Source organism: Sceloporus occidentalis, unplaced genomic scaffold (assembly GCF_023333645.1).
Source record: "Sceloporus occidentalis isolate IW3139 unplaced genomic scaffold, rSceOcc1.0.p SCAF_10, whole genome shotgun sequence".
NCBI classification, from domain to species: Eukaryota; Metazoa; Chordata; class Lepidosauria; order Squamata; family Phrynosomatidae; genus Sceloporus; species Sceloporus occidentalis.
In genome coordinates, this window is record NW_028316990.1 from 31,806,569 (window position 1) to 31,829,702 (window position 23,134).

At 42.7% G+C, this 23,134-nt stretch overlaps 1 protein-coding gene across 1 annotated transcript; it reads left to right on the forward strand.

Annotated features, from left to right (window-relative positions):
* The first annotated feature begins 390 nt into the window (after nt 1-390).
* Nucleotides 391-18,175, forward strand: LOC149306361 (acyl-coenzyme A synthetase ACSM5, mitochondrial-like). Its single transcript, XM_089539506.1, has 14 exons — nt 391-564; nt 5,075-5,308; nt 6,468-6,678; nt 7,346-7,553; nt 7,921-8,064; nt 8,968-9,124; nt 10,453-10,532; nt 10,813-10,936; nt 11,137-11,217; nt 12,887-12,988; nt 14,372-14,499; nt 14,599-14,698; nt 15,304-15,423; nt 16,840-18,175. The coding sequence occupies exons 2-14, from the start codon at nt 5,126-5,128 to the stop codon at nt 16,924-16,926; spliced, it is 1,725 nt and encodes a 574-aa protein (XP_089395632.1). The 5' UTR covers nt 391-564; nt 5,075-5,125; the 3' UTR covers nt 16,927-18,175.
* Nucleotides 18,176-23,134: the final 4,959 nt, after the last annotated feature.

Sequence of the window (23,134 nt, forward strand, 5' to 3'; positions counted from 1 at the left end):
TCACCGGGGAATACTTACCTATAGAGAATCATTGGAGAACACTTGCCCATAGAGAATTACTGTGGGAAACCTGTCCATAGAGAACCTTAGGGGAATAACTGCCCACAGAGAATCATTGCAAAATACTTGCCCTGATAGAGAATCAGTGGGGAATACTTGCCCACAGGGAATCATTGCAACATTCTCCAATGATTCCCTATGGGCCAATATTCTGCAATGATTCCCTATGGGCATGTATTCCGCAATGATTCTCAATGGGAAGCCCTGTCATTTCATGTAGTACTGTGCTTCCTCCTAATAGGCACTAATGGGAGGCGAGGGGAGGAACCGAGTTCTTGCTTTCTTTGCCAAGAGCCTGCCCCCTTCCTCTGCTTTAGAGCTGGAGGCAGGGCCCTCCAAAGTCTGCAACTAGTCTCCACGTCGTTTGGAGAAAGTGAAAGCCAAGCAGAAAACAAGAAGAAGAGGAGGAAGCGGAAAGGAAAAGGGAAGCTGTGGGGCCCTGGGGTCCCTGCCCCACTGCCTCTGGACCTCCAACTCCTCCAGGGAAGGAGAGACAAAAGGCAGGTAAGGATAAAGCCTTGGAGGCTAATAGTTTGAGGACTGAAGGCAAAAAAAGGTTCATGGCTGGGAAAGAAACCTTTATGCATACTACCAATAACCCCCAACTTCCTCCATAGCTTATTATTATTATCATTATCATCATTGTTATTATTAAATTTTATTTATTGAACACCGTAGGTTTGCACGCCACTGTGCTATATTAGCAGCCAAAATGCAGAGAAAGGCCTATAGTCTAAAAACTAAAAAAGGAAATTAATAAAAGAACATCGCCGCACCCCTCTTTTTTCTTTTCTTTTCTTTCTTTCTTTCTTTCTTTCTTTCTCTCCTCTATGGAGGTTTTTTTTTTCCGTAGGAGAAGAAGGGATGGAAGTGTTTACAAACAGAGGACCGTGTGGCTGTCTTTCGTAAAACTCCATGAATGGGAACATTGCACCATCGAAAGTCTCATGGTGAAAGTTTTAAAAGAGCATTTTTTTTCCACAGCTGGAGTGTCTTGGTCTTGGTCCTTAGCCCAACGCTGAGCCGCTTCTTCTCTTTGTTCCTTTGGGGATTTTCTGGAGTAAGGAAAGAAAAGAAACTATTGGGAGGCTGGGTTGAGAGTAGGCACAACTGGTATAAAACCAATTTCCCCCCAAACTTGGCACACCCTGGAGATGTGCCAAGGGGAGATGGTTAAGAGGTGGTATGATAGCCCTGTTTAAATATTTGAAGGGATGCATGTTGAGGATGGAACAAGCTTGTTTTCTGTTGCTCCAGAGAACAGGACCTGGAGCAATGGATGCAAGGTATAGGAAAAGAGAGTCCATGTCAACATTAGGAAGAAGCTTCTTTTCTGCTGCTCCAGAGAATAGGATCCGGAACAATGGACGCAAACTACAGTAAAAAAGATTCCACTTCAACATTAGGACGAAGCTTGTTTTCTGCTGCTCCAGAGAATAGAACCTGGAACAACGGATGCAAGCTACAGGAGAGGAGATTCCAGCTCAGCATTAGGAAAAACTTTGTGACAGTAAGGGCTGTTTGACAGTGGAACATACTCCCTTGGAGAGTGGTGGAGTCTCCTTCCTTGGAGGTCTTTAAACACAAGATGGATGACCATCTGTCAGGGATGCTTTGACTGAGAGTTCCTGCATGGCAGAATGGGGTTGGACTGAGTGGCCCTTGGGGTCTCTTCCAACTCTATGATTCTATGGTACAATAAATCAAATAGAAATTCACTAGAATAGAATAGATGATCCTTGTGGTCTCTTCCAATACTGTTATTCCCACCATCTCCACCTGCAAGGTTCAGCTGGAGGAAGACTGCCATAGGTCATCTAGCTTCTCTGAGAATTAGAGTATTGATTGGTAGTGCTCTGAAAACTGTGCCAACAGTGCCCTTCTCTAACCGTTTTATTCATTGCCTTCAGTTCAGTGGGACATACTCTCAGGGAAAGGGGAATAACCTTTCAGCTTGAATTGGACTTCAAACATAACTAGGTTGCAACCTTTGCCCTGCAATGCAAACAAGTTCATCATTGATCTGCTCTAAGAAAAGTCCGAGTTGGAAAAGTACAAATCTGCAGAGCAGGAAGGAGAGTGAAGCTTGGTATTGCTGTTGTTGTTATTCATATCCTTAACTTCAGTTCTCAAAGTGTAAACTAAATGTAATTTTGATTTCTAAGGATGATCTAGGAATAGTTTTCACACATAGCAGTGTTGTGAGAACACAGATGAAAAAGGCTCTGGTTCAGAGATATGGACATGTTTAGCACAATCACAGCTGAGTCCTGGAATTTGTGAAGAATTCTGTGCATTTTCAGTGTCAAGTAAATGTACCATGTACATTTGACCCTCGGTATCCATGGACTTGCCATCCACTGATTCAAACATCCGTGTACGGCAAGCCCGCATTGTCCTCAATGGTGGCATGTGCATGTAGACGCACTGCCATTAAATCCTATTGTCCCTAATGGTGGTGCAGCTGCATGCATGCACTATCACTGGGGACAATGAACGCTGTTCCTAATGGAGGCACGGCTATGTGCACGTGTCCACTATTTAAGGTCCATTGTCCCTAATGGGAGTACAGCTGCATGATGCTCCTCCATTGAGGACAATGGAACTTAAGCATCCACAGATTTTGGAATCTACGGTGGTGTCTGGAATGAATCCACTGCAGATATCAAGGGCCAAATGTAGTGGTTAAACTGGATGCCACAGTGGGACCACTGACTGCACAAATGGCACAATAATTTGAGCTCATCTATTGCACATCAATCGATTAGCTCCCCAAGCCCTACCAAGTCAAAAGTGTAGAGAGGTTTGTGTGGGCACTTGTAGAATGTTTGCCTGCACTTATGCAACCTCTGAGAAAGAACAGTTCTTGTGCTACTGTATGTATTGTAGTGTAGTGCTCCAAAAGAATCCCAAGTTTAATCTGGGAATTGGCTTCTAATCATGTGCTGAATTGCTCCCCCTTATCTCTAAGAAAGCAACCCACAATCTATGTCATGGGGGGGGGGGAACCTTGAAATTGCTAGTTATCCATTTGTATGAGTTTTTTAAATGGGTAAGAGCCTGTCAGATCTTGCAAGCTAAGCACGGTCAGCTCTGGTTAGTGACCACCAAGAATGATCACGTGCTGTAGGCTGTGTTTCAGGGCAAGGAACTGGCAAAACAGGGACGTAGCCAAGGGGGGGGGGGGGTCTTGGGGTCTGGACCCCCCCTTCCATTAGAAAAATGAATGGTGTGTGCTGCTGCGCTGCCGCACTCAAGCCCCATTATAATGGTGGCACTTAGTCTGGATCCCCCCCTTCCAAAATCCTAGCTACGTCTCTGGGCAAAATCACTTCTAAGGTGGAGTCTCTTTCCTCGGAAGTCTTTAAACAGAGGCTGGATGGCCATCTGTCGGGGATGCTTTGACTGAGAGTTCCTGCATGGCAGAATGGGGTTGGACTGGATGGCCCTTGCGGTCTCTTCCAACTCTATGATTCTATGTCAAGATCCTGGCTTTCTATGTCAAACTGTGCAAAGGCACTCCTGGTCACCGCTGAAACCTGGGCCTCTAAGCTCAGAGATTTATTATTTATTTACAGTATTTATACCCAGCCCTTCAGCCCTAAAGGCTCTTAGAATGGCTTACAATTACATTATTTTAATTAGACACAGCTATCCCCAAACTATGAACCTGAATTCTCAGGGGGGGAGTGTAACCCCATCTAAGAAGAGGCTGAATCCCTATTCCTGGCTCTGACTGACCAGGAGCCCCTCTGTCTTGTCTAGATTAAGTTTCAATTTGTTTTGCCTCATCTGGTCCATCATAGCTGCAAGACACCGGTTTAGGACAGGAACAGCTTTCTTGGAATTAGGTGGAAAGGAAGGATATAGCTGGATATCATCAAGATATTGATGACACCTTACACTAAAACTCCAGACAGCCTCTCCCAGCACTTGCATGTAGATGTTAAAAAGCATAGGGGACAGGACTGAACCTGGAGGGACCCCACAAGCCAATGGCCAACAGAGCCACTGTAGGACAGTACCTCCAAGCCCCATCCCAAAGAGGCGACTCAGAAGGATATCATGGTCAATGGTATCTTAAACCACTGAGAAGTTCAGTAGAACCAACAAGGAAACAAGCCCCCATCCAGTTCCCTGGGTATGTCATTGCAGCTGCTTGGCCCTCCTCCATTCAGAGAGGAACGTTGTATGGCTTACAGAAAAGCCAGGGATTTCAGTATTGACGCAAAGCTTGATTTATTACTGAAAACAACACAAAAAAAACCCTTCTTCCTTCCAAGGCAGTCCCTTGGAAATGGGAGGAACTCACGCTGTCTGACCTCCGGCTGAAACAAAAGTCAACAAGTCCCAGGCTTTGTAAGTAAATGCACTTAAACAGTCACCACGGAGCTGCTACAACAGGAAAGATCGCTGGATGGTGCTAGTGTCTAAATAAAGTCCATGCTTTTAATCTTCTTGGTTGCTTTATGGTCCAAAACAGTTGTTTACGTAGTAGTGAGTTTCAAAGCTGCTTTGTGCAGAAGAGGATAAATCTAGAGGCTGTGCCAAGGCTGCCAGCATCTCCTCCTCCACATTCCTCAACTGGACTTCCAGCAAACTTACTTTCTCTTCTTTTCTTCCAATCTCCTCCCTCTGCCCTGTTTGGTGTCTTTCCTTTTGAAGAGCTGCTCCCAGCTCCAGCCCTTCCTCATCACACCTTCCAAACTTATATCTAAGGCTAGCTGCAGGGTTTCAGCTTGTCCTCCACAGCTGTCTCTTATGCTTTCTATCAATCCCACAGCTTGCATATGTCCTACGATGGTTCCCTCAGTAAGTGTAGTAAGTAAAGCTCTGTTACAGTCATCCACCAAGATGACCAAAGCTGTTTCTGTCCCATAGTTAGGCCTGAAACCAGACTGACATGGATCTAGATCAGGGTAAACATACCCAGCTCCCTAAATCTTTTCTCATAAGGCCAGCCATGCTTTACTGTACCAGTATCTTGGGATTTAAATTACCAATGTCGTTGCAGAAATACAAGGCATTCCAACACAGTCCCACTGCTGTGTGAGCTGGCACCACCATGGCCTTGCTGAAATACTTCTGGAGACTGCGGTCGCCTTGCATGTTACCTCATCAAGTCAAGAGATGCCTGACTTCTCCAGTTTTGTCGTACTATGACGCTATAAACCAGGGCGAACAGGAGGTGCCTGAGTACTTCAATTTTGCAAGCGATGTTATGGACAAATGGGTGCAAGTGGAAAAGGTAAGGGCACTACCACTTTGGGAAATGCTGGTGAAAAAGCAGGACATTCAAAGCCATCCTGAGAGGTAAAAGACAAGAGAGTTCATCCCACTCCCCAATCCAAGCACCAGAAGCTAACTAGACTGGCAGTTGAATCTTGCTTCAGCACTGGCAATAGTGGCTTCCATGTCTGGGATGCAGTTTGTCCACTCTGGATTTATTCTAGTCTTTAAAAGAGCTGTACAGGGTGCTAACCCTTATCCACAAAGTAGGTTCAGGACATTGGATGAATCATTCAAAGCCTGGAATAAAGTCCATAGTTGGGCTTTATTCCAAACCCCGGCATGAAAGCCAGCAGCCCCTACTGCTTGGGACTGTATCCTCAGTTGCCCCTGAGAGCAGCAGGTAAGTTTAAAGGGCAGAGGGCAAGTTGCACAACACACAGAGCGTTGCCTTCCAGTAGAGGAGAATGGTTAGCGGAGGCAGGAAGAATGGTTGGAGAACTACTACTGCCTCTCCTCAACTTCTTCCTTATGCTGAATGGTAAGGCCATCCTTGAGGGCATGGATGGTACTATGTGTGTTTCTGTGGTCTCCTTGGAATATAGAGGGAAGTGCCCAGCAATTAGACTAAGCAGCTGTACAAACAGCCTGCTGGAAGCGCTGGGTTGGGGATGTGGCAACCACACCCCACGCCACCAACCCGGTGTAAAAAGGAGCTGTGAAACACGGCTCCTATTTGCACCATACACAGGGTACCATAAGCGCCCTGTCGTGGCATTATGATGCCCCTTGTGCACAGCACTATTTGGGTGCTGCACATGAGGAATGCCATCATGGCGCATGCCTTCTGGACAGGCGCATGCCAAAATGGTGGCTGGGCAGCAAAAGTAGGGCTCTGAGCAAGTGAATGCTCAGCTCTACTGCAGCCCTAGTTAAGGTGCAGGCCGGCATAAACTGCCAGTCTGTAGAGCCCTTTTTGACTTTGGCTGCTTTTGCTGAAAAACAAGATGGCACTTCCCAGTTTCTTATCTAGACAACTTTTCTTTAACACTGACAATGGAGCATTGTCTCCCACTGCCATAAATGGCTTAGACAGAATCAACTTCAGTTTACAATTGTATGATGCTCTGTGTATAACATCGCCTTCTTACCCAACCTCCATCTTGTGGAACTGCCAGGATGAAAAGACGTCTCCGAACACAGTTTTCTGGTGGGTAAATGATCAGAAGGAAGAGGTGAAGTGGAGCTATGAGGAATTGGCAGTCTTATCCCGAAAAGCTGCTAATGTGCTCACTGGTCCATGTGGCTTGCAGAGAGGCGACCGACTCATGATAGTTCTGCCAAAGATTCCCGAGTGGTGGTTACTTGTTCTGGCAAGCGTACGGACAGGTTCGTAAGTATTGCAGCAAAAGAAATTCTTTCTCCACCACCATCCAAGGGCAGCCAGTGGTTCCACTGCTGTGAGGGTGGCGAATCTATGGATGCATCCACAGTGCAGAAATAATCCAGTTTGACACCATTTTAACTGCCATGGCTGCATGCTATGAAATCCTGGGATTTGTACTTTGTTATGGCACCAGACCTCTCTGAGAGAGAAGGCTAACTACTCCACAAAATTACAAATCCCAGAATTCCATAACATTGAGCCATGGCAGTTAAAGTAGTGTCAAACTGCATTATTTTGGCAGTGCAGATGCACCCTATGCTGAATTTTACCCCAAACTTCAGGGTATTGGAGCTATCCAACATGCTGAAACCTATTCTCAAAACAGTTTCAGCACCTTGGATAAACCCTGTAAAGTGTTTTCCAAAACAGTCCATCCAGAATAGGCTGATTCCCTATTCCCTGATCTGCCTTTGAACTGACCAAGAGCACCTCTATCTTCTGTGAATTAAATTTCAATATGTTTCTCTCATTCAGCCCATTACTGATCAAGTTCCCTGAATTGTAGTCCAGTATTGTACCCCATGCGCCACACTAGAAACACTAAATGAGCATTGCAGTGTATGAAGACTGGGCACTCTCCTATCATTGCATTCCTTGTTTCTTTTCTAGGCATTATTTTCATTCCAGGGACATCCCAACTAACAGCCAAAGACATTTCCTATAGACTCCAGTCTTCCAAAGCCAAATGCATTGTAGTCAGTGATGCATTGGCCCCTGCAGTGGACTCTGTCATGTCTGAATGCACATTTCTGAAAACCAAGCTCATAGTGTCTAATAGCAGCAGAGATGGCTGGCTGAACTTCAAGGAACTTTTCCAGTAAGTATTACAAAGTTAAAGCATTACGCAGACATAGCCTTCAGACGTTTTGGACTACCCTAGGTCCTTAACACTGAACATGCTGGCTGAGGTTGGCGCAGGTTGTGGATCAAAACATCTGCAGGAAATGTTGTGTTTGTGCACTAGAGTAATGACTAGAGTACTAGAGTAATTAACAAACAGAACCTCCATGTTGTCATCAACAATATCACTGGGAACCAAAGCAAATGTTTTGCTGAACTGAAGTTATATTATGTCCATGGCATCCCCATGATTTACCACTGCTGGAAAATTTTCCAAGATTGAAATCATGAAAAAACTAGTCATGCAAGTTAAGTGTTGTTTGTTGGTGTGTTTTTTTTTAAAGAGCTGCACCTGCTGATCACAATTGTGTTAGAACAAAAAGCGATGACACCTTAGCCATGTATTTTACTAGTGGGACTACAGGGACTCCCAAAATGGTGTCACATTCCCACTCCTCTTATGGCATTGGATTGACAACCATTGGCAGGTAAAGTTTATTGCTTTTTTCATGTTCTGTGGTACTAATCAGTGAGATTATGTGACTGATACAATCTGGATCAGGTTAACAGAACCACTATGAGGAACGACTTGGGAAGCTGGGGATGTTTAGCCTGGAAAAGAGAAGGTTAAGAGGTGATATGATAGCCCTGTTTAAATACTTGAAGGGAGGTCATATTGAGGAGGGAGCAAGCTTGTTTTCTGCTGCTCCAGAGAATAGGACCTGGAGCAATGGGTTCAAACTACAGGAAAAGAGATTCCACTTAAACATTAGACAGTCAGGGCTGTTCGACAGTGGAACACACTCCTCTCTCGGAGTGTAGTGGAGTCTCCTTCCTTGGAGGTCTTTAATCAGAGGTTGGATGGCCATCTGTCGGGGATGATTTGATTGAGAGTTCCTGCATGGCAGGGGGTTGGACTGGATGGCCCTTGTGGCCTCTTCCAACTCTACGATTCTATGATTCTATGTAATTTATAGAGTATTTTAAAGTGAAAGTAACAATCCTGGTAGCAGTGGCTGCTGCTGACTTCCCTGCATGGAGAAGATGTTTCAGGCTTTCATCAACACTCTGAAGGAGCCATTCAGGCTGTTGAACCTATTTTGGTATTGGGTTCATCTCTTTTAAAGTTGGGATTGAAAGCTGTAACAGATTTCACCAACCCACTAACTTGGAAGCTACCAGTCGCCACAGCCAGTGGATACTCATGGTTGCTGTACTTGGACCTTCCAGTGAACATGCAGGGGTTGTAGTGGGGTGGGAGCAAATGCTGCTTTTCTCTGTCAGCTCTCATTGTGCTTCCGAAATTGGATTTGCAAGATTTCCAGGATTCTGTTGCTGTAAATCAGCTGTTGACTACAGAGCCATTTGTTTTGTTTTTCCCCACTGAGCAGACGCCTCATGAACCTGAATCGTTCATCTGTATTCTGGAACATATCAGACCCAGGATGGGTAAAGGCAGCCTGGTGCTGTTTGTTTACTACTTGGATGAATGGGGCATGTGTCTTCATACATCACTTGCCGGTGTTTGACCCTACAGTTATATTAAATGTAAGCCCACCTGTTGAAATCCAGGATGCCCGTTCCATTGTAAAGGAATGGCTTTGTATAGGAAATATCTCAGGTTCAGCCCCTAGTATTTCCAGGCAAGACTGGAAAATACCCCGACTCAAACCCTAGTAAGTTCATATGAGAGTATGAAGTAAATAAAGTAAATTGAACCCAACTATTTTGTAGCATTAGTACTATATTAGTGTTATTTGGCCCCGAACAGACGGGCCAAAATAAAGCTGCTTCAGGTCACTTTGGAGGTATGCTGTTTAAATGACACAGGCATCTTAAGAGGCCAGAAATTGTGCCAAAGCTGCATTCCAGTTGTTCGGACTGAAGCGTGGCTTTGGCGCGACTTCTGGCCTCTTAGCACGCATGCATCATTTAAACAGCATACCTCCAAAGTGACCCAAAGCAGCTTTATTTTGGCCTGTCTGTTCAGGCCCATGAAGTCAGAGTATACTTTCAGGAGCAACCATGGTATAGTGGGTGGAATGTTGGATAAGGGCTCCAGAAGATGAGGGTTCAAAACCCTCCAGTGGAAACCCATTTGGGAGAGCTTGGGCACACTACACATTCTCAGCCTCAGAGGGAAGCAGTTGCTAGCCCCCATCAAAGAAATCTTGGGCCTTAGAGTCAGCATAAGTTGGAAATCATTCTCTGGGAAGTGAGTCACTGAGAAGGCACTCTCTTGTACTCACACCAGATATACGGTTGGCCCTCCTCATTTGCGACTTTGACTTTTGTGGATTTGATTAATGTCTTCTCTCTAGGAATCTCTATGTTCTCTAAAGAGATTCTGCTGGAAATTGACCACAGAGTTCTCCTAGAGAACCTAGAAGGTCCTAGAGATAACACTTCTCTAGGCATTTGTGGGTCTTCTGGCACGATTCTATGATCAACATCTGACGTGTCGGTGCCGATTCTAGGGTTCTGGAGCGTGCAGCAGCTGCACACTCCGGAACCCTAGTCCGTACGGATGCGGGCATCATGGCAGCCTCCCATCTACACAGGGGGCCGCCATGATGACGCAAGTGCAGCGCAGCATCCGCACATCCAGGCACCGCGCTTGCGCCATTGACAGGTGATATCTGACAGATATTGACTATAGAAATGCACTGGAGGGTCTGGAAATTCCTAGAGAGGTTTTCTCTCAAGTAAAAAGAATAATGTTTTTTTATGTGTGTTTGTTTCACATTTGGGGGCCTTTACCCCTAGCCCCAGCAAATGTGGAGGGACCACTGTACCTGTAAGACCTCCAAAGACAGGTAGGCACATATGGGAGAAGAAGGTCCTTTAGGTGACGTTACTTATGTTTCTTCCACTAGACTCTTTCAAGTTATCCAATCACCAATTTCTGCGCACCTCCAACTGGATACCGGATGATGGTACAGCATGATATCACAAGGTACTTTTCATCACATAACTAGTAGTGCAATAGGACAAACTCAACAACCTCTAAGTTTAAGAAAACCTAGTTTTAGCAGTTTCCCCCTCCCCAGCTGTTATGCGGATTGTAGCTAAGCTCAGAGAGAACAGCAAACCAAGGGGTTTATGGACCTGAAGGGAGGATTGTAGAGGAAGATATGGCTGAGTGACTCAAATAATAAACAATAGCACTCCATGCTACAACATTTTGTTACAGGTTCCAGTCACAGGATTACTGAGGATTGTAATTTCTTATGCAGGTACAAATTCATGCGTCTGAATCACTGTGTGACTGGAGGGGAAGCACTCAACCCAGAAGTATATGAGAACTGGAAGAAACAAACAGGCCTGGATATCTATGAAGGATACGGACAAACTGAGACAGTATGTTTATATTATTATTATTATTATTATTATCATGTGTGAATTTTGCACAGAATAAGTTCCAAAATGCAAACAGTCGCATCAGTCTAGCATTCCCTCAACACTCAAAAATGCTTTTCAACCATTTCCCAACCATTTTCTAATATTATTTCCATCCTTACACCCGAGATCATTTAACTAACACTCTTTTTCTGTTTCAGGTAGCAATATGTGCAAATGAACGGAGAAAGAAAATTAAACCAGGTTCAATGGGGATGCCATGTCCACCATACGATGTTCAGGTACAAGGAAATATAGGCCTGTTACAGACTGCCAAAATAAAGCTGCTTCGGGTCTCTTTGGAGGTATGCTATTTAAATGATGCATGGGTCCTAAGAGTCCGGAGGTCGTGCCAAAGCCACACTCCATTCCTAAGCACTGGAGTGCAGCTTTGGTGCGGCTTCCAGATTCTTAGGATGCATGCATCATTTAAACAGCATACCTTCAAAGAGACCCGAAGCAGCTTTATTTTGGCAGTCTGTAACAGCCCATTGAAATTGGCCTCCATCTCAAGATTGGCAGGGAACAATATGGGAATGTCATCTTCCCAGAAAGTTATCTTAATAAAATAAGTACTAAAATAATCAATAATGAAATAATAACCTTGACTGGGGAAATATCCATCACTGTGAGATGGGTAGATTGTACATGGAGGGAAGGCATATTTCAGAATTTATTTCAGAGATTTCAGAAAGGTCTGGAAACCAAATCCCATGAAAAATGGCTGTAGGATTGGAAAATGCCCGAGAGCAGATGTGGCGGCTATCTTTAAATATCTGAAGGTTGTCATGTAGATATACTTCATAGGATAAGACCTCAACCAGTAGATTCAAATGACAAGGAAGGAGATTCTGATTACACATTAGAACAAATTTCCTAATAACAAGAGTTATTTGACAGCGGAATAGCCTATCTCAGAAGGTAGTGGACTTGCTTTCATTTAAGGTTTTTAAACCAAGGTTAGATGGTCACCTTTTAGCAGTGGATTCCAGCATGGCAGGTGTTTGTTCTTTGAAATTCCTTCCATCTCTATGATTCAGGTGAAACCTGAATGGTCGGTTTATAATTTTCTCTTCTTAACAGCATCTAAAGAGAACAGTCTGTTTTCTATATTTGATAGAACTCAAAAGGGAACTGCAGAGAACTGAGCCAATACTCCAACCTTGTCTAAATATTCTCATTCTGGTCTCCATTTCAGGCTAAGGCCCTGGAGTGTTGTGGAATCCTTGCAGTGATTTTCTTTCTTTCTTTCTTTCTTTTGATCTTAATAATTAATGGAAGCCATTCAGCTAATTCCAACTTGGATAGTCCCACTTCTCCATCCACAACAGAGAAGAGTAACTAGTACCTTTCTAGCTGGACTGTGAATCCCATCAACCCTAGCCAGAATTGCCAATGGAGAGGAATGATGGGAGATGCATTCTAGCAGCATCTAAGAGGATCTCAGTTTGTCCATTCTTGACCTGTATATTCGTATCCTAGTATTCATTTTTTGATATGGTGAAAACAAAACATATTTTATTTTGTTCCAAAAACACAGTGAGAATCCCAGAGAAATTTTATTCATGTTCCAAAGGGTATAATACATTCAGATGATACTTTGAGGATCTGGGTTTTCATCAGTGTGGGTAGTCCCTCCACTAATATCTACAAATCTGCAAATCTACAGCACTATATAAATAAAGCATAATAATAATAATAATAATAATAATAATAATAATAATAATACAGATCACACCTGTTTCACATTGTTATCATGTTCATAGTTGAACACAACTACACCCTGAGCCTGGGGTCATCTTCACACCACAATAAGGTAGCAAAGTAGGAGTGAAAGAATTCTGATGATACATTTGGTCATTTTAAATCAATGCTGATCTTTCTTTTTATAATGCCCTATGGTTTCTACAGATTATAGATGACCAAGGCAATATTCAGCCTCCAGGGACAGAAGGAGATATCGCTATCCGAATCAAACCGAAGCGGCCATTTTCTCTTTTCCAACAGTATGTTGTAAGTATTCATTTTGATTTGTCAGCAGTTAAGTGTTTGGAAGATAGCAACCCTTTCACTGTGAAGTAGATCTTGTGGCATTCCCTTTGCTGGATTTTGCTGTCATTTTAGACTGCCTGTAAATTTTGCTCATCCAAATCTTCCAGTTATATTTTGCTATGGAAGGGGTCCTTCTATAACAGACAGCACAATGAATTTGACAACAGGGTTATTATGCAGGGTGAAATAATGCTGCAGCCTACATCTCTTCAGGGAGGCCATCGCCAAGTCCAAGAGCTATGTCTTGACCAAACCATTGGTTGTCTCCAGATGAAGAGTACAACCATATAGAACACAGTGCATAGAACAGGAAATTGCCCCTTTCCTAAAGGTAGAGCAAAGTGAGGGCATCTTTTCTGACTGCCCCCAACTATCCCCTCTCCAAAATAAGGAGAAGAGGAAGAGGAAGAAGAGGAAAAGGAAGAGGAAGAAGCAATAGAAAGCTGCTGGCGGTATATGAAAACAAATCATTGTGCTCCTTTGTCTTGAGGCATCAGTTAGACATTATGAAAATCAGTCATTCATTCAGTCGTAATTTATTATGGTCCATAGGTTCAAAATTTAAGCATTCAATCAAAATATACATGTCATCAAATTCCTCCAAATAAAATTCCCCACCCTAGTATTCCCCACATCAGTATAAGTTGCTCAACTCTAACTGTCCCTTTGTACATAGAGGGTTCTAATCTCAGCTGCCTCAGAAAGAAATTTGGCAACTACTAGAGCAGTGATGGTGAACCTTTTAGAGGCCAAGTGCCCAAACCGCAACCCAAAACCCATTTACTTATTGCAAAGTGCCATGTCCCTCTGGCTTTCTAGTAACAAACTCTGGCAAACTCTGTGCTGGGGCAATGGCACATGTGCCCACAGAGAGGGCTCTGAGTGCCACCTCTGGCACGCGTGCCATAGGTTCGCCATCACTGTACTAGAGTGACATTCTGACATTTATCTTCCAGCCAGAATTTTACATTAAAAAGGTCTATCTTCCTTTCATCTTATTTAATAATGGATAGATTTTGGCGTGTCAAATCTGATTATAAAGACTACAGTGCAATAAAATATGTATCATAGACTCTACTTCCAAGTTATTACATGGGCATCTTCTTTCGGCATAAGGAACACCACCAAATCTGACACGAAGCAGTTCTATGGAATATACATTGCACCTTGCCTTAGAGGAAAAAACGGTGATACTCGCCTAGAGATAGGCTCACCAAATAAGTGGCAACATGAAAAGGGCCCTCATAATTCATGTGCATCATACTGGGGGAACAAGAGACATAAGGACGTGAACGCAATTCACAGAAAGCTATCTTTATGGAAATCATGTCTGATCATTTCCAGGATGATCCTGAGAAAACCGCCGCCTCTGAGCGCGGGGATTTTTATAGTACTGGAGACAGAGGGATTAAAGACGAAGATGGCTATTTTTGGTTTGTCTCAAGATCGGACGATGTCATTAATTCCGCAGGGTAAGTTCCCTTGAGCTTCGATTCATTTTGCAAACTAGCGTGCTTGTTCTGTTTTCAGCCCCCAAAAGGCCTAGGAATGACCGTGTTCTCTCTTATTAGATACCGTATCGGCCCCTTTGAAGTGGAGAGCGCCTTGATAGAACACCCCGCCGTTGTCGAATCTGCTGTGGTCAGCAGCCCAGACCCTGTGAGAAAAGAGGTGATGGAGACATCCAAAGAATAACTTTCTAAATAACTTTAGAAACGCATAGAATGAAACACTGAAAATGGTTCACACCTAGAAGTCTCATGTGCCACGTTTGCATTCCTTTGGTAACTTTGCCTGACCCCTTCCTAAATAAGTATACGTACCTTCTCCAGTTACAAAAAAACTAGCTTCCTATCGTCTTTAAATTTTATCCAACTGTGCTTTAATTCATCTACAGCTCTCTCCATCTTATCCTCTTTCCTTGTGATACAACTGTCCTATGTTTGGGTCAAACCTTTAAAGAAAGGAGGATCTAATGACTCAATAAGAGAAAATAGATAAAAGAATATATAAGTCCAGACAATTATTACCATGTTTAAATTTTCTCTCCACTCTGATGGATAAAAAGTCAGAAAATATATACAGATGCATGGTGTTATAAGGGTGGGATACAAATCAAATAAACAGACTTTAACAAATAGTAGTAATAGAATAAAAAATGATCTTTAGAACACAGGTGAGAATCAAGCAGCCCTCTAATACACCAAGAATCCAGTTAAACCGAATCCCATTATTTCTCTGAGTTGTTAATGCATACCATTGTCCTCCTCCTTCAGGTGGTGAAAGCTTTTGTCGTCTTGTCTCCGAACTTTTTATCACACGACCCAGAAAAGCTAATGAAGGAACTCCAAGAGCATGTCAAAAAGGTCACGGCTCCCTACAAATATCCACGAAAGGCAAGTATCTTCCTGCTTTTTAATAGAATGATTCATAGATTCGTAGAACCATATAACCATAGAGTTGGAAGGGAGGACAAGGGTCATCCAGTCCAACTCCCTGCCATGCAAGAATAGAAAACTGCAGCACTCTTGAAAGATGTGCACCCGACCTCTCCAAAAATGGAGAGACCACCACCTTTCAAGGCAATGCATTCCACTGTCAAATAGGTTTAAAAGTAAAGAAGTTCTTCCTAAAGTTTGGGTGGAATCACTTTTATCATAATTTGAATCCATTGGTTCATGTTCTAGTCTCTGAAGCAGCAGGAAACATGCCTGTTATACATTCCACATGACGTTCCATCCAGTATTTAAAGGTAGGCATATAGATTGCAGTAGATTATCATGCTAACCAAGTCTAATCCTGAAAACATGAAGGTGTAGCTGTGTTGGCCATTTAACAAATACAAACAAAAGTCCATCGGTGATACCTTTATTGGCCAACTGAAATGCACAATATACTTGTTGCAAGCTTTCGAAGCTCCATGAGCTTCTTCACCAGGCAAAATGTTACAAACCAAACAAGCCTAATCCTGTATAGCTTCTAAAAATCAGACAAGATTGAGTATATTTGGTATGCTACGGTGGTTGCTTTCTTAGATAAAAGGGATATTTACTATTTCATATTGCTCCAGCACTTTTTAACTTTAACCACCAAATCCCTTGTGATCCAAAGTGACTCAAACACAATGGCTCTGAAGAAAATCCAGATAGATCCAGATATCTTCAAAGCTTTGGCTCAGATTTGTTCTTCGTTCAGAGTAAATGTATAGTCTTTTGCTGTTAACATGGATTGGAAGCAGGTGTTTCCAGACAGTTAGTGATGATAATCTAGGCTTCCAGAAACCATTCATCCAACATTAAGAGAAATATTTTCTTTCCTTCTATAGTGATACAACTAAATTGGCACAAGGTTGTAAAATGTGACATGGGACAATGTTGGACTGGGATTTGGGGGGGCTATGCTCAAGTCTCCAGTGAACTCATCAGGTGATCTTAGGCTGGTTTTAATGCTTGACCTTCCTCACAGAGCTGTTGTGAGGATGAACATTGGCCCAGTACAGACTGGCACAAAGTGCCAGCCTGTGGGCAGAGTCACGGCAGATCATCCACATGCTGGATGCTGTGACTCTGCCCCCTTGCACCATGATGCCGCGCACCGGTCTAGATGACGCACGGCATCATGGTGAGGCCCTGGCACTACATCTAAATGATGCAGTGCCAAAAGGGTGTCACAAAGCCGCGCCCGCCAAGGCTGTGACACCCTTTAGAGGGTGCAAAAAAGAAGTTGCATTTAGAGCTCCTTCAAGGAAAATCAGGATATGAATGTAACTAACAAATAAATTTAAAATGGACTCTTTTTAACTCCCATCATAGATTGAGTTTGTCCAAGAGCTGCCAAAGACGGCTACTGGGAAAATCCAAAGGAATGTATTAAGGAAACGAGAATGGGGGAAAATCTAACTTCACCGGAGCATTTGCAAATGATGAATCTCCTCGTCCTCCGTCCTTTTCCGCCACGATGGATAATTTCTCCCTCTTGTCTCAATATTTGTTCTCTAATGCCAAGCAAAAAGATTGACACAATCAAGAAAGAGCTATATTTTCACTTAGAGATGCTCCCATAATTGATCCACAATTTTTACTTAAACTCATTATTTCTGCCCTAGGATTTTGGGCAAGTGAACTGATTGGTACTCTTTGCAAAATGAAGCAAAAGTATAAAGGATCCTTTATTGTTGCCTTTCATAGATAACAACAAAATGATCATAAGTGCATTAAATGAACACTTATGCAAAATTATACCTTTTATCTCCTAGAAAAGGGGTGGGCAATGTGTGCCACATTTCTGCCCCCTTTATGCCATTTTAGACCCTGTTTTAAAAACATGCTGTGAAAAAAAAATCTGAGCCTAACAGCCCAAGGGAAGCAAAAATGTGTCAGTAGAGGCAGTGTGGTGTAGTGGTTTCAGTGTTGGGATACGACTCTGGAGAACATGGATCAGTTCCCAACTCGGTCATGAAACCCACTGGGTGACCTTGGGCAAGTCACATACTCTCAGCCTCATGGAAGGCAAGGGCAAACCTCCTCTGAACAAAACTTGCCAAGAAAACCCCATGATAGGTTTACCTTAGGGTCGTGATAAGTCAGAAATGATATGAAGGCACACATCAACCTTAGAGGAAAGCATTTTGGTCATTGCCCACCTATGCAGCATCCTAACTGGCAATCATTGCCCACCCCTGCCCTATAATAAATAAGCTTAGAAGCATCAATATCAATAAGTATCAAAAGCTGGAATCTTCTGTCCATAATCTAACAAATACAGCGGACCCTTGTTATCCGCTGGGGTTTGGTTCCAAGATCCCCGTGGATAACAAAATCCGTGGATGCTCAAGTCCCATTAAATATAATGACATAGCAAAACGGTGTCCCTTATGAAAAATGGGAAATCAAGGTTTGATATTTGAAATTGGTACTTTTTTTGAACATTTTCAAACTGTGGATGCTTGAATCCGTGTATAAAAAAATCCGTGTATAAGAAGGACCAACTGTATAATTTTACATATACTTAACTGGAAATTTGAAATACTCCAAGATCCAAAATGGTCCATCTGGGTAGCTGAGATAGTGACACCTTTGCTTTCTGATGCTTCAATGTACACAAACTTTGCTTCATGCTCAAAATTATTAAAAAATATGTATAACATTACTCTCAGACTATGTGTATAAGGTGTAATTGAAACATAAATGAATGTTGTGTTTAGACTTGGATCCCACCTCCAACATATCTCATTATGTACAGTGGGCCCTTAGTATCCGCTCCTAGGACCCCTCATAGATACGGAAATCCTTGGATGCTCAAGTCCCTTTATATATAGGGACATCCCTTATATAAAAGGGCAAAATCAAGGTTTGCCATAATGCCTCGCAACTGACTGCTCTAACTAAGGCTGGTGAGACTTGTAGTCCAACAACATCTGAAGGACTACATATTCCTCATCTCTGAGTTAAAGTGTTGTTTGAGCAGCAAAGAACCATAAACTTAGTGTTCAAAGTTAAGACATTTATCTGAGGTTTTCTGGATGGACAATCCACAATGTGTAGTTAAAATTTTGCTTATCTGTTCATGAATGGTCAATCATTAATTGTGTTAGGGAGTGTAATGTTAACTAGATGCGGTCACCTTATCCTTTGAAAAGTGCAACCTTTCCATTAGGACATGTCAAATATGCATTAATGAAGAGCTTGTTATCAGACCAAAATATAGATAAATCTATCTTCCCTCCTTCCTTTCATAACTGGTGTGCTGCTACAGAAAGGCCCTATCTCCCATGCGCATTGTCACACCAAATGGTGAGACATAGGACAGGATGCCTGAAAGTTAAAGCAAACTTTAGGGAGGCTTACATGCAATGAGGCGTTTCTTTAGATATCCTAGCCCTAAACTGCTTAGGGTTTAGAATCATAAAACCACAGACCCCAAGAGACGTAAAGGGCCATCTAGTCGAACCTCCTGCTGCATACCACACTCTAAAGTGCCATTTCCACTGTTGAACAGCTCTTAATGTTTAGATAAAATCTCTTTTCCTGTACTTTGCATCCATTGCTCCATGTTCAAGTCTCTGGAGCAGTAGAGAACAAGCTTGCTCCATTTTGAATATAATACTCATCCATATTTAAACATGGCTATCATATGTCACCTCTTGTCTAGGTGAAACACACACAGCTCCCTAAGCCACTCCTCATAGAGCATGGTCTTCATACCGTTCACTGTTTTGGACACACTCCAGCTTGTCTACATTGGTCTCAAATTGTGGTGCCCAAAACTGAACACAGTATTTTAGATGAGGGCTAACCAAAGCAAACTAGAGTGGTGCTATTACTTATGTTGATCTGGATGCATACCCTTATTAATGCACCCTAGAATTGCATTGGTTGTTTAAACTCCTGCATCACACTGTTGCCTCATGTTCAGCTTGTGGTTTACTAAGACTGCCATCAAGCTAGTTGTCACCCATCCAGTGCATTGCATTTCATTTCATTTTATTGCCCAAGTGTAGTATCTTACATTTTTCCCTGTTGAAATTCATTGTGTTAGTTTTGACCCAGGTTTCTAATCTGCTAATGTCATTTTGAATTCTGATCCTGTCCTCTGGGGTAATATCTACTCGTCCTAATTTGGTGTCATCTGCAACTTTGATAAGCATGCCCTCTATTCCTTCATCCAAGTCATTGATAAAGATATTGAATAGCACTGAGCCCAGGACAGAACCCTGTGGGACCCCACTGGTCACTTCTCTCCAGGATGAAGGGGAGACTTTGCTGGGTACCCTTTGGGTTCGGCCGGTCAACCAGTTACAAATCCACCTAACAGTCACGTCTAGTCCACGTTTTACTAGCTTTCTTGCAAGGATATCATGGGAGACCTTGTCAATGGCCTGACTCAAATCAATAAAGGCTGCATCCAAAGAATATCCTTTGTCTACTAAGATAACAACCCTGAAAAGAGGAAGAAAAAAGAGAGAAAGAGAGTGATAAGATTAGTCTGGCATGCCTTGTTTATGGGAACCCCATGTTGACTTTTCATGATCACAGCATTACTAAGTGACAGCAGATTGTCTGTTTAATGATCTGCCCTAGAATCTTTTCTGGTCCAATCTGCTGGAATCTCTCCTCTTCCCCAAAGTGCTCTCAAAGATTGTCACCCGTGGCTCTGAGATTACTTCTGCCAGTTCTTTTAACACCTTTGGATGCAGTTCATCTGTCCCCGGAAATCTGAATTCCTTTAAAATAACCAGGTATTCCTGTACTACCTCTTTACCTCTTCTGTGCTGCATTTCCCCAACTTCATCATCTGCACCATTTCCCCAAGGCTCAGCACTGTTTTCTTCCCAGAAAAGGAAGAAGACCAAGGAGTTTATTGCATCGCATTCCGAGAACATTTTTGGAACCCGATTGGAACGGAACACTTTCAACTTTACCGCACGGTTTTGTCCCCATCGGGTTCCCATCGGGTTCTACATACCCCTCAAAGTGTTCCATATGTGTTCCTCGGAGGGAACGGATTAGAAAGTGATCCAAGCTTGTGGAAACGTTTTTAAAACGGTCCAAGAAATGTCAGAGCGGTAATGTAACAAGACAAAGGAGTTTATCAGGCAAGGGAAATTGGAAGTATAATCCAATGGCAATCCGAACGCAATCATGGGGTTTAACATTATTGTGTGATAGTTTTAGAGATTAAAAGAAATGGGGAGGGGGGATTAAGTTACTCCCTGTCCCCAAAAATGTGTACAAGTCTTAATGTTTTCCCCTGTATGCTATTTTTTCCTTAGAATGTGGATGAAATGGGATGTTGGGCAAGTGCTGAAGGTCAAGGTACTTTCACATGCGCCTTCTTATGTCAATTATTAGAAGATGCTGGCATTGAGCAGCTTGGGCCAGTGTATACTTTGCACTGCTCCTCGTCTTTTTACTGTTAAAGTACATACCAGGAGCAGAGAGAATGCTCAGTAGGTCCAATTTCCTCCAAATGAGAAAATTTGTGAAGGTAGAAAACCACCGAAGAAGCTATTCCTGGAAGTCACTGGCCAAGCTTCCCAACTATTGCATCTTTCAGGTCAGTACCATGGGAAGATGAAGCTTGGTTTCCAATTCCATTAAAACAACTGAGAATGCATTGAGGGGGAAAAATACTGTCCTCTCAGCCATCTGGTCAACTTTCCACTTATTGAGTGCAACCAAGAATCACAGGTCTAATATGGCAGAGCCTTTTCGGCTGGTTCTGTTTCCTAGATGGAAGGCAGGACTGCACACTTCTCCTCTCCCATACAATTCAAATCCTAGCGTTCATATTCTAGGTGGGATGGACTGTAAGCGAACAGACTGAATTGGATTTCGGGACGTTGATCTCAGATCAAAGTTTCAGGAATGGGTGCATGTTAGATCAAAGGCTTTCATGGCCAGCATCCATAGTTTTTTGTGGGTTTGGGGGGCTATGTGGCCATGTTCTAGAAGAGTTTATTCCTGACATTTCACCTGCATCTATGGCTGGCATCTTCAGAGAAATCTGAAGTCCCTAACCATAGTCCCTAATTCAAATGAAATTCTCTGAAGATGCCAGCCACAGATGCTGGCGAAACGTCAGGAATAAACTCTCCTAGAACATGGCCACATCGCCCGAAAAACTTTGTTGCATGTTAGTGTCAACTGGGCGATGAGAATTTAAAGTAGAGAGAACAAGGCAATTGATACATGGAGAAAAGAAAACCTACTATTTTCTGCCCATATATCTTCCTCTCTATGGTTAATAGCAGCTGCAGCGAAGTTATGGCCTGGTGCTATGGGTAAGCGGGTGAGAAAGAGAGAGAAGGTTCGATCTGAATTTTGTGTCTGTTTGGCTTAGACAAGTCTTTAAGCAAGAACTATGGACTGCCCTGTTAACTCAAAGCATGTCTGTATGTGTGTGTATGGGTCACATTTATATCTTGCCTTTCGTCTCATTTCGCTCAAGGCAGCTCTCCTCTCACCTGCTTTCTTTGCATCATGGCAGCCCTGTGATTCAGGTCAAGTAGGTCAGGCTAAGAGAGTGTGATTGACTCAGATTCATCCAGTGATTCTCATAAGTGAGTGTGGCCTAGAACCTGGATTTCCCAAGTCTCCTCCGAAGCACAGTAACACCCGTTGGCCCTGCATAGTTGGCATCCCGGATGCTCAGCATGTAATCTTTTACTCTTATCTGGGTTGGAAAAATGACAGAAATCTTCAGATATTTAAATTGCACCAATGCACTCCATTAAAGAAAAATGCCTCGCTTATAAAGGTTAAGAGATCGTACATGTTTTGTGTGGCTTCGTGTATTGTTTGGAAGTGGGATCTTGTGCTTGGGTTATCGGCTCCTTGCATTTTTCTAGTTTGTGTTTCGTGCTTTTATGGCAAACTGTACTAGCCTTGATTCTTAAAGTTTGGTGGCTGTGGATAGTGGCCTCATATAACAGGGGAGGACACCTTATTTTTCGGTTCGAACACCATGCCTCACTAACCATTGACAAACATGCCAAGCTTCACTTCACTCCGATTCACATCCCCCCCCCCCTGTTAAATTCATTCTGTTCCATTTCTACGTTCGACTGTTTGTATTTTCAGGCACACATTTAAAAATACTTTTGTACATTTTTTATCATTCTTAGGCCTGTTTTTCTCAAACCTGTTTGTTTCAGATAATTCTTCCATTTTCCAAAGTGTCGTTGGGTCCAATATACACAATTTTTTGTTTGTTTCCTTGATTTTTGTGCATTTTTGTGCATCGCTTTTCATAGGCATGCATTCTTGTATGTTTATCTTCCCCCAAGAATGTCATTTCAGATTTAAATGCATTATATTTAAATTTTAAAAGTATGATTTTGCTAAATTTGTACTTCAAACCAATGTCTCCCCCTCCCTATAGATGACTGGCCCCTTGATTTCATAGGGAATAATAATACTAGCCTAACTTAAAAAGTTATTCTTAGAATTACAGCAAGATGTTTAGACCTTTGAACACTCTTAAATCTCTGTATCAGTCATACTAGTATTAGCAGTAGTAGGATTTCTATCATTCTAATCATTGGTGCGTCTACCATGCTTTTCTTGCAGACCGAGATCCCAAAGGCCTAAATTTACCAATGTTGTT

Bases quoted from the DNA above. Each gene is read 5' to 3' on its own strand.
- LOC149306361 (XM_089539506.1), top strand. From the start codon at position 5,126: ATGGCCTTGCTGAAATACTTCTGGAGACTGCGGTCGCCTTGCATGTTA. The intron at 10,533-10,812 runs GTACTTTTCATC...TTTCTTATGCAG, and splicing joins GTACAGCATGATATCACAAG to GTACAAATTCATGCGTCTGA. The intron at 11,218-12,886 runs GTACAAGGAAAT...TGGTTTCTACAG, and splicing joins GTCCACCATACGATGTTCAG to ATTATAGATGACCAAGGCAA.